General features: G+C 33.3%; 1 protein-coding gene across 1 annotated transcript; it reads left to right on the forward strand.

Moving 5' to 3' along the window:
- Positions 1-2,581: 2,581 nt before the first annotated feature.
- Positions 2,582-4,302, forward strand: LOC139870737 (uncharacterized). The gene is made up of 3 exons (XM_071858519.1): positions 2,582-2,684; positions 2,779-2,833; positions 3,609-4,302. The coding sequence occupies exons 1-3, from the start codon at positions 2,582-2,584 to the stop codon at positions 4,300-4,302; spliced, it is 852 nt and encodes a 283-aa protein (XP_071714620.1).
- Positions 4,303-12,655: the final 8,353 nt, after the last annotated feature.

A 12,655-nucleotide genomic window follows, 5' to 3' on the forward strand; every position in this document is an offset into this window, starting at 1 on the left:
TCGTTGACAGATTTCTATGTTTTTCTCAGGTCCCTGAACGTTTTGTGATACATGCTTCTGCTCATTATTTTGATACTTGCATTGGATGTCGAGTATATATGCATACATGGAGCGTCTTTTGGCTACTTTTAAATTATGTCGCATAAGTTTCATTTGTACTTATAACTTTGTAACGTAATTTGTGGTGGAACAATTCTTATAAACTTTGAACAATCTTTACATTTGAAATGAATGCGACATATCTTTTGGTCAAACGTTGTTTAAAAGACTTATGACCACGTAACGGGACCTAAGTAGACGGCACCATCAATGACGATTTTGTCGGGTCGCTACACCTGTATCAAGTATATATATTAATACATATACTCGATATCGAATAAGTTTATATATGTTATTTCAATTGTTATATATATATATATATATATATATATATATATATATATATATATATATATATATATATATTCTATAAGTATTTATTTGATAAAATGATTTTAATAATGATAATGAATAAAGAGTTGTATTATTTTGTAATAATAATAATACTAGTAGTAAAAATGATAATAATCATTATAATGTAATGAAATAATAATAATAATAATAATAATAATAATAATAATAATAATAATAATAATAATAATAATAATAATAATAATAATAATAATAATAAAAAAGTTTTTATAATAATTAAAATGTTATATGTTAACAATGGTAATGATATTAATATTTTTGTAATATTTACAATAGTAATAGTAATAATGATACTAGTAGTTTTTAAATAAAATGAAAGGTTTAAAAATAATGATAATGAAAATAATAATACTTAATAATAATACTTAATACTTAATAATAATAATAATAATAAGAATAATAATAATAATAATAATAATAATAATAATAATAATAATAATAATAATAATAATAATAATAATAATAATAATAATAATAATGTTAGTAATTATAATAATATTGGTGATAATAATAATAATAATAATAATAATCCTAATTATAATTATAATCATAAATGGTAACTAATAGTTGTATTAGTAACAATAATAATAATAAAGATAATAATAATAATAATAATAATAATAATAATAATAATATTAATAATAATAATAATAATAATAATAATAATAATAATAATAATAATAATAATAATAATAATAATAATAATAATAATAATAATAATAATAATAATAATATAATAATAATAATAATAATAATAATAATAATAATAATAATAATAATAATAATAATAATAATAATAATAAGAATGATGACTACCTTCAAAGAAATAAGCTATTAAAAAAATAACACCACTGCCCGGACTCGAACCCGTGACCTCTCGTAAACCCGAACACACTATAACCATTCTTCTGCCGTCTGTCTTTCTGATTAACTCTATATTTTTATAAATATAACCCGTATTAATATGTTCCTTTTCCCTCTTCTTCTTCATCTCACTAGTCGACCAGGGCCAAATACTCATATCAACAAATTCGTGGTTTCGTTTAGTACTTGGATTCGAAACGGAACCGTTTGGTTGTGGGATATTTGGATTAACAAAACCAAAGGAAGAAAAAAATAAATAAATGTTGCTGCTGTGTCGCTACTTTTTAAAAAAAAACATTGATTTTGATTTTTGGTAACGTTTTAGATAACGATTATAACACGAAATAGTTTTCTAATCATGTATATAAACTATTAGAATCGTCAATTGAACCTATAACATCGAAAAACTTACGAATTTTTTCATGAACAAATTTGTTGACTTTTTTTAAAAATCAAGTTTGACTCCAAAATTCGAATTAAATAGGAAGAATTGGAAGCTAAGATTTTACATTTAGTTTGAACAAAATATTCCTAACAACACTGCATTATTAGATTTTTAAATGGCTTTCGAATTCGAAGTTTTTGAAAATATGAACAAGAACAGAGGTCGACTCTTTTATTTTCTGTTTAATTTTTGAATTGCAGTTATAGTTTTATAATGTGAAGTTGAGTGATTTATCAACTAACAACAATTTGTCCAGAATATATTGTTATATTATATATTGAATTATGCTAAGCACGGTCAACAGAAAATATATAAAAAAATAAAAGCAGGATTAATAAATAAATAAAAAATACGAAGAAATATAAAGAAAATTAAAGCAGATCACTAAACTTCAAAAGTAAAACCAGTAGCAAATTTTTTTATCAAATAATACAGATCATGATTTTTGGAAATAATTAAAGGCAGATTTAGTTTTTTTTTTTAAATCAAAAGCTGTTAGTACATGATTTTTGACTTTTTATTTTTTAATTGATATTAGTAATTAATATTAATATTAATAATAATAATAATACTAATAATAATAATTATATTAATAATAATAATAATACTTTTAATATTATTAAGAGTAATAAAAATACTAATAATAATATAAATGACAAAATTATTAATAATATCAATAAAAATAATAATAATAATCATAATAATAATAATAATAATAATAATAAACAATAATAATGATAACTATAATATCTATAATAATAATAATGATAATAATCATTATAAAAATACAATACGTGCGAGATGGTTGAGAAGGTGACTGTGGTGGTGAAACAACCGTGTAACCTAGTGTTGGTGGAAGAATCACCAGTATCGGAGCCGCCACAGATGGTGTCGGTGATTAATGGTGTATCCTAGAGGATACACGCATAACGACATCATTTTTATACAGAAAACTCGATCAAAGAGTACAAGAGATAACTAAATTTGGTGATTTTCAGCATTTATCGCCCAGCGTTTAGCAGGCCGCCCAGCGTCACGCGTAAGCGCTGCCAGGTAGCTTCTATGAGTATGCCCTTTAATCAGCGTGTGAACGGCACGCAGCCACGTCGGCACACGCCACCGACATTTCGGATACTTCACGTAACAGAACCACTCAGTGATTGACACGTGTATCCCGTGAATTTCGGACATTCTGCGCCTATAAATAGACCCCCTGGGTCACCACATTTTATTATCATTCTGATCTGAACTTCAGTTAGAGAGAAGTACACTTTCTCTCTCACACAGTTCTTTCTCACTCTATATAACATTCGCCGCTTAGCAGCAGTGCGCTAAATGGATCATTACAGATTGATCCACAGATTGATTGAGGCCACCTCATAGATCTTACATCTATGTTTCGGGTCTGCAAAGATTATTTCTCAAGAGCAAACAACAATCAACAGTATACGCAACACGCTGAGCAACTATTGTCTTGTGTTGGTACCTTACAGCCGATATACGGAAAATCATACCAACAAATGGCGCCACCCGTTCTAACGAACCACTAAACTTTCAAGAGCACCAAAAGGCGTAATTGTCAGATAGCACCCATTGAAGCAAACATGATACATTCATGGTAAGCCGGACAGCGGAGGAAAGCAGAAACATTAGAAGACTGGAAACAAGAAATGATTGCTTTTCCTTCCATGTTTAACACCAATCCATCTGACGCTCCTGTATTGATTGAAGCTCGAATCTGAAATTGTGTTGTGGGAGGAATATATACTGATACCGGAGCGGGAGCATATATCATGTATGAACATTGTTTTATACATCTACCGGACAGAGTTAAGGAAAAGCTAAAGGACACATTTGTTCCTTTAGCAAGTTTTGCTAATGATCCGTCATGGTCAAAAGGAAGCATAGTTTTAGAAGTAGTATTGGGAAAAACGCCATTTAAAAGAACTGCTCATATCAAATGTTTGGTTATGAAAGCAAATTCGCAGTATAATGTCATTTTAGGACGATCAGCCATGATGACATTCGGAGCTGTGACGTCAACGGTACACGGAATGATGAAATTTCCCACACCGGCTGGCATCGCCACGCTGTACGCTGAACGGAGAAGACCAATAGAATGTGTACAAATAAACAGAACAACTGTTAACCCAATCATTCATGAAGATGGGTCAATATCACCAAATCCAGAGTTTTCAGATCAGAAAATCATAATTGGAAACACAATAACAAAAGAAACAAAAGAAACAAAAGAAAAGCTTTACAAAATCTTAGCCACAAATTTGGATGTTTTTGCATGGCAAGATTCTGATATGACTGGAGTACCACGTCATGTAGCTGAACATAAGCTTGGTGTGAATCCTAATATCCCACCAGTGTGTCAAAATAAAAGAGGCATGGCTCCAGATCGAACAAAATTTCTCAGAGAAGAAGTTAAAAAATTGGTGGATGCTGAAATATTGAGGGAAGTAAAATACCAGACATGGGTAGCAAACCCGGTTATGGTAAAAAAAGCCAGATAATTCATGGAGGATGTGTGTAGACTTCACAGATTTAAATAAAGCATGTCCAAAAGACAATTATCCTCTACCAGAAATCGATTGGAAAGTGGAGTCTGTAAGTGGGTATCAGTTTAAATCCTTTTTGGATGCATTCAAGGGATATCATCAAATCCCAATGGCAATACGTGATCAAGATAAAACAGCATTCCACACACCAGATGCAATTTTTTGCTATATCATGATGCCTTTCGGATTGAAGAATGCAGGGGCAACTTACCAGCGCGTAATTGATAAAGCATTTAAAGATCAAATAGGTAAAAATGTAGAAGCATATGTTGATGAATTTGTTATCAAGAGCCATACAGAAGAAAGTATGCTTAGAGATACTCTTGAAACGTTTGAATCATTACGAAAGGTCAATATGAAATTGAATCCTAAGAAGTGCACTTTTGGTGTAGAAGAAGGCAAATTCTTAGGTTATATTGTTACAGAGAGGGGAATCAAGGCTAATCCAAAAAAGATTCAAGCAATTGAAAATATGGTATTTCCTAAAACAAAAAAAGAAGTTCAAAGCCTGAATGGAAGATTGGCAGCTTTAACAAGGTTTCTATCAAGAGTAGCAGATCGATCACTACCATTTATGAAGGTTTTAAAGAGCTATTTGAACAAAAAAGATTTTAAATGGACAGAAGAAGCACAAAGAGCTTTTCAGGATATTAAGCAACTCTTGAAAGAATTACCTACTTTAACTGCACCAATAGAAGGAGAAACGTTAATTTTGTATTTGGCTGCTTCGGCAGAGGCCATCAGTTCGGTCTTGATCGTAGAATGGAAGGGAATATAAATGCCTATATACTTTGTCAGTAAAGTATTGCAACAAAGTGAAGTTAATTATCCACTATTAGGACCCCGAAGTTGTATAGTGTTAATGTGAAAATAAGCTTAAATGAAGGTTCCTTAGAAGAGGGCTATATAAGGAACCTAAGTAGTCCTAATTAGATAGCCATTGCATTGTAACCGAGTTCTAGAAGCTGTGGAATGTAATTGTACCGATTCTCTCTAATACCGAGTCTCATGCTTACATACCGAATCTCTCTTTATCTTATCATTTCTCTCAATCTCAACATGATCTGACCTATCATTTGGTATCAGAGCTTCCAGGAAGTGATTCTACATCACTATATCGATCCAGAGATTGTAGATTACAGAATCTGATTACTCTCGGTATTTTGAATCACATTCGGTATCATCGAATTTGATAATCTGACGTTCAGATTCTTGTGATAAGTTCAGCAAAGGTGCATTAGGTATTTTAGAAAGAGTTTCGATCATCATTACAGCTTTTTAACTTCAATTATGGAGAATCAAGTTGATTTTTAGAGTTTATGGCTAAAACTCTCGGTATTGCTTAATTCAAGCTTGATTCTGGATTTTTATGAAGATTTAAGGATTCAGTTGTGTTCGTGAGGTGTTAAATCACATTTCTGACGGTTCAATTTCTTCAATTCGTTAAGTTTTGAAGATTTGATCAACACTCGGTATCGTAACTGTCATACCGAGTCTGCTTCATTACTTAAATTCATCTTAAGTGTTGCAGATTGTGGTGTGATTGTGATTCTATCACATTCAGTTTGATTATACGCAGCTAATTGGTGTGATTTGAGAAAGGATTCTGTCATATTTCTAAGTTTTAAACTTAGACTCGGTATTGTCAACTGCTACAGTTGACATTCGGTATCCTATACTTTTGGTATCTTTGATATTTTGTGTGATACTAACGTGTTTCCTTGTGCAGCAAGGTTACAGAATCTAATTCAAAAGGATTGAATTGAGTTTGAACTTCAAATTCATACAAAATCTGACTACCGAATCAAATACAGAATCTGAGTTTCTGTATCACTTAATCCATTATTTTAAATGGTTACAGGCTACAATTCTTGTGATTACCGAATCTATACTGAATCTGGGTGTGTCTCTTGTATTTCTGATCAGTTTCTTTTACAGAATCTGATATACAGAATCTTTACCGAATCTGCTACTTTACCGAATCTGCTACAGTACCGAATCTGTTACAGAATCTGACATTCTGATCAGATTGTTGTGATTTTTCATCTTAGATTTGTGTAATACAGAATCTTACCGAATCTACCTCATTTTCAAGATGTCTACTCAAGATACTTTGATCATTGGATCAGATTCCCATCCTCCAGTGTTGTTTGATGGCAAATACACTCAGTGGCTTCACCGTATCACTCAGTACATAGACTATAAGGGTGAGAAAGCAAAACACATTTGGGCTTCTCTGAGAGATGGTCCAGTTGTTAATTATCATCCGGATACTGGTATGCCAATTCCAGTCTATGAACTTTCTGGTGATAAGCGTGAGAGAGCTCAGGGTGACATAGAGGCAAAGAATATTGTTATGCAAACTATCCCGTATGAATTGTTTGAAAATGTTGATAGCAACACAATAGCAAAAGATATATGGGATGAGATCAAACGATAGCAAGAAGGTTATGACATGTCAGACGTTACTAAATTGAATAAGGCTCTGGGATTCTATGAAGATTTCAAGCAGGAAACTGATGAACCACTCAAGGATACCTATCGTCATTTCAATGGTGTTCTCAATAAGTTGAAAAGGTGCAAGATCATAAAAGTAAATGTTTAAGTCAACATGAAGTTTCTCAAAAAGCTCAATGCTGATTGGCTTCCTTATGGAACCATTGTTCGATCTACTAAAGAGATTGACAAGTTGACTATTCATGAGCTTGTTGGAGTTCTTATGCATTACCAACCTGAAGTGTCTAAACTTCAAGAAGGAAGGAAAGAGTCTTCTCCGGGCGATCCACTTGCCCTAATTGCCAAAAAGAAGAGCAAATCGTTGACGTCTTCCAAAAGCTTGTCCAAGAAAGTGCTTGTTGAAGAATCAACTGATTCAGAAGATTTGAATCTTTCTGATGTTGATGATTCTCATCTTGAATTAGTCAAGATGGCAGCCATGTTCACAAAAGCCTTGAAAAAACACAAGTTTAAAGGCAAATCAAGCAATCAACGCAAAAACTCGTCATCTTCCTCATACTACAAGAAAGCTGATCAATCAAAACAACAACGTGCTGATGATTCCAAAAAGGAAGATTCAATTTGTTTCAATTGTGGCAAAGCTGGTCATTACTCTCGTGAGTGCAAGATGCCTAAGAAGAAAGACGCAGCTTACTACAAGAAGAAAATGTTGATGGCTAAGATTGTGGAAACTGGGGGAGAGCTAAAATCAGTTCATGATACTTGGTTTAACTGGACTGACGATTCAGATTCAGAGGTGGAACATGCAAATGTTTGCAAGGTGACAAAGCTCATCAAAGCTAAGGAAGCAATGGAGAATTCTGACTCAACATCCGATGATGATGAGGTACAATCATCTGAAATCTCACCTGATTTTATAAAAATGCAAAATGACTTGATGAAGAATCTGGTCTCAATGTCAAAAGAAGTCAAAGGCTTAAAATCTGAAAACAAAGTTTTAAAAGATAAAATCAAAATGAATGAGGCCAGACCTTCCTCATCCAAATTGCAAACGGATGTGCAAAAATTGACTCTCCAACTCAACTCTAAGGAAACTGAGTTGGAAGATCTGAAAAAGACAATTCATCCAATTAAAGTTGAAAGAACTGATTATCGTTTAAAATCGGAACGACTTGCAGAAAAAGTTCAATTTTTAGAAAAAGATCTTTCTGATTTGAAAAACCAACATGAACCCACACTTTCAAAACTAAACAAGAAAATCGTTCAATTGGAAAACACCATAATTGAAAAGAACACTGAAATTTCTTTATTGTCAAAAGAATCTTTTCAAATGAAAGCACAACTTGCTCGATATGAGGAAAAACTCTATCGAACAGAGCAATCCAAAGCTATCATGGATATGGAACTTTCAAAACAAACGATTTTCATGAATAGACCAAAAACGATTCATGGTGAAAAGTGGGGGTTGGGTTATGAAGATCCAAAAATTTTGGAAGATGCTTCCAAAAAGATTCCAGGATTATATCATTCTGATTATTTTCAAGCTGGTTTACCATCGCATTTTGTACATGCTTCTGATGCTGATTTTGATGATATTATTGTAAATCGTAAATCTAGGAAATACCATCAAATTAGCTTAATGTATGAAAAAATCAATGCTAAGATAGGTAAATCGAATCCTGATTTCTTGAAAAATCTTGTTGAAACTGAAAAGAACATGCAACGTGAAGATTATGTGCCTAAGCGTAGACTGGTTTATATCCCAACACTCATGCTAGAGAAATACATTTTAATGCTTGAGAATGAAGTGTTTAACAAACCTAGTTCTAGCATTACTGTAATAGATAAGGTGTTTGATGAACCAATTTTTGATGTGAAACCAATTCTACCAACTTTACCTGCATGTCCAGATGATGTTTTCCGTGCAGACCTAGCACATGAACTAACTGTCTTCTTTGAGACAGATTCTCTAGGTCAAAATTCTTTAGATGATAATGTAGAACCTCAGGATGAACCGAACATTGAACCTTTGATAGATTTTGAAAGTCAACTTGATCCTTTGCATGATTATTACTTTCATTTGCCTGCTGTACGTAATTTGAATCGTATAGTAGCTTAACTTGAATAGGAGAATATTGACTTGCAACTTAAGTGCCAATCATTAGAATAAATGCTTGCTTTGTGTGATAAATTGCCTTCACTGCCTAAGAAAGAATGTACTTATGCTTTTAAGGAGGGTGAAGTGATAGTTTCTGCTGAAGAATTATGTCTTGAGATTAAAAGCTTAAAACAAAAGATAATTCAAATGAAACAGGCTAACACACTTAAGCAAACGTCTAATGTTGCAACCAATGTACTTGAATGTACTGGTGGGATTACTAAGAAGGGGAAGGGAACAACAACATCTAAGGATGTAAAACCCATTACTATTCTTAAAAATCCTCTACGTTCTTAATTTGGCAATCATGGTTCGAAAGTTGTTTCTACAACTCAGTATATTATTAAAAAGGTTCATTCTCCAAATGGTTCTGTGTTAACTGAAAAGATTCCTATGATTCCTATGACAAAAACTTCAAAAGAGAGTCTTTTAAATAAATCAGTTAAGTCCACAACACACACAAGTTCTAAACCTGATTTAAGTGAGTATGATGCAAAAGAACGTACAATCAAATTGGAAATTCTGCAAAATCAGTCATCTCATGTGTCAACTGAAAAGTTTGGACGTCTAACTAACAAAGGTGTTTTTCGTGTCACAGGTCATAATCCAAACATGAATTACAAATCTGTATGGGTTCCTAAGTCCACAACTAAGAAAGTAGCAACCAAACCAAAGCAATCTGCTAGTCGGCCTAGGAAATCATCTCATGTTTTTCAATTTTCGTCTGTGAACAAAACATCTACTTGGAATAAATTGTGTGTTAAGACTTCTGATAACGATGTAAAGATTGATATTGCGTATGATGCTTCATGTAATGTGGTTTTAAATGATGCTTTATTGTCTAAACTGCATGACACTTTACGTGATTATTTCATCATTGATCCAAAGTTTGTTGTTAATCCAAAGTTTATTGTTGGTACTAACCGAAAAGGACCCAAAAAACTTTGGGTACCTAAACTCTAGGAAATTCACATTTACAGGGTTTCGACGTCTGTGTTTGGTATATCGATTTCGGTTGTTCTCGACACATGACGGGCGATAAATCCTTGCTTGTCAACTTCATTGACAAATTCCTAGGAACGGTTACATTCGGAAATGATGAGATTGCAACAATAACGGGTTACGGAGATTTTGTGCAAAATGGCATAACAATCAAACGGGTTTCATATGTTGAGGGTTTGGGGTGCAGTTTATTTAGTATGAGCCAATTCTGCAAATGAGATCTCAAAGTTTTGTTTGAACGTCGACAATGCTCGGTGCAATCCACCGGAGGGAATGATCTTCTTGTTGGTAAATGTTGTGCTTCACTATATACTATTGACCTCAATGATGCACCATCACATGCAACCATGTGTTTGGCCACTCGTTCTACCAAAGAAAATTCATGGTTATGGCATCATCGGATGTCACACCTGAATTACAAGGGTATCAATTGACTAGTCTCTAAAGATTTAGTTGATGGTATTCCAACCTTTCAATATGATAAGCATCATGTGTGTCCATCATGTGCGATGGGTAAGCTGAAACGGACTAATCATCCGCTTAAGCAAAACCCCAGTACTTCATCGTCTTAGCAATTATTGCATATGGACTTATGTGGACCCATGCGTATTTCTAGCCTCGGTGGCAAGAAACATGTGCTTGTCATTGTTAATGACTATACCCGGTTTACATGGATTTTTCTTTTGCGAACTAAGTCAGAAACCCCCGCCATTATCATTGAATTCATTAAAAAGATTCAACGCTCTTTTAACAAACATGTTAAGAGCATCAGAACTGATAATGGGACGGAATTTAAGAATGACCCGCTTGATAGTTATTTGAAAGACAAAGGCATTGAACATCAGTTCTCTGCTGCTCGGACCCCCAACAAAATGGAGTAGTCGAACGACGTAATCGTACGTTGTGCGAAGCAGCATGAACGATGCTTGCCTACTCCAAATTACCTCCAAAAATGTGGGGGGAGGCCATTTCAACTGCATGTTATACCCAAAATCGTTGTATTGTAAATAAACGTTTTGATAAAACTCCATATGAGTTATTATATGGTAGACGCCCGAATGTCAAATATTTTCGTGTTTTTGGTTGTATATGCTATGTGCTTAACGATTTTGATAGCCTCGGAAAGTTTGATCCTCATGGCGATCAGGCCATATTTCTTGGTTATTCCTCGAACAAAGTTTCTTATCATGTTTATCATAAGCGGACAAAGATGATTAAAGAGAGCATTAACGTCAAGTTCGATGAATTTTCGGGAATGGCTTTTGAACAACTCAGTTCAAAACCTGATCCTAACCTGGCTATTACTTCTTCCGCGCAAAACTCAATTTTCTTGAAGAAGGGTGTTCCTACGGTTACATCAGAGGAACTGGATATCTTGTTTGATAGTCTTTATACTCCTCAACGAGATTCAAATGTTCAAGCCGTACCGGTTACACCATCACAGTCAACTACTGTGGAGACTCTTCAAAGTCTTTTTGATGAAGATTCAACACCAACTGATTCATATGTTGCTTCTTCATCCTCCCTCCAACCTCCTGTTACTGATAATCTTGAACCAATTCAAGATTCATCAGTTGATACAACTCCAGCTGTTTCTCCAGAAACTTTATTGAATCCATTAGATAATGTTACATCAGATCCAGCAGATCAAGGCTCAACGTCAACAACGGTTGATGTTTCAATGGATACCACTGATGTACAACCTCTTCCACAAACCCGATGGACTAAAAGTCATCCAATAGATCTTATTATTGGTGATGCATCTGCTCCAGTGTCAACTCGAAGGGCTACTCAGAATATGTGTCTATTCACAGCCTTTCTTAGTAAGATTGAACCAACAACGGTTGCTTAAGCTTTACTAGATCCATACTGGGTAGTTGCAATGCAAGACGAGATCAATCAATTTGAACGATTGAAAGTATGGCGATTAGTTCCAAGACCAACGGGTCAACGACCAATAGGGGTAAAGTGGATTTTCAAGAACAAGAAAGATTCTGATGGAATTGTGGTTCGAAACAAGGCACGTCTTGTGGCCAAAGGATATCGACAACAAGAAGGCATTGATTATGACGAAACGTTTGCTCCGGTTGCTAGGATTGAGGCAATTCGTCTTTTCCTTGCATTTGCTTCTCATATGAAGTTCACGGTGTTTCAAATGGATGTCAAAACTGCTTTTCTGAATGTTTATCTTCAAGAGGAAGTCTATGTTTGTAGTGACCCGAACTTTTCCATGTTTATATATATTAATTGAGATTGATATTTACATGATTAAATGTTTCCAACATGTTAAGCAATCAAACTTGTTAAGACTTGATTAATTGAAATATGTTTCATATAGACAATTGACCACCCAAGTTGATCGGTGATTCACGAACGTTAAAACTTGTAAAAACTATATGATGACATATATATGGATATATATATATAGTTAACATGATACTATGATAAGAAAACATATCATAAAGTATATTAACAATGAACTACATATGTAAAAACAAGACTACTAACTTAATGATTTATAAACGAGACATATATGTAACGATTATCGTTGTAAAGACATTTAATGTATATATATCATATTAAGAGATATTCATACATGATAATATCATGATAATATAATAATTTAAAATCTCATTTGATATTATAAACATTGGGTTAACAACATTTAACAAGATCGTTAACCTAAAGGTT

This window comes from Rutidosis leptorrhynchoides, chromosome 10 (assembly GCF_046630445.1).
Source record: "Rutidosis leptorrhynchoides isolate AG116_Rl617_1_P2 chromosome 10, CSIRO_AGI_Rlap_v1, whole genome shotgun sequence".
NCBI classification, from domain to species: domain Eukaryota; kingdom Viridiplantae; phylum Streptophyta; class Magnoliopsida; order Asterales; family Asteraceae; genus Rutidosis; species Rutidosis leptorrhynchoides.

Coding starts and splice junctions, on each gene's coding strand:
- LOC139870737 (XM_071858519.1), top strand. CDS start 2,582: ATGGTTGAGAAGGTGACTGTGGTGGTGAAACAACCGTGTAACCTAGTG. Junction 2,685..2,778: donor GATGGTGTCGGTGATTAATG/GTGTATCCTAGA, acceptor GGTGATTTTCAG/CATTTATCGCCCAGCGTTTA. Junction 2,834..3,608: donor TCACGCGTAAGCGCTGCCAG/GTAGCTTCTATG, acceptor TCTACCGGACAG/AGTTAAGGAAAAGCTAAAGG.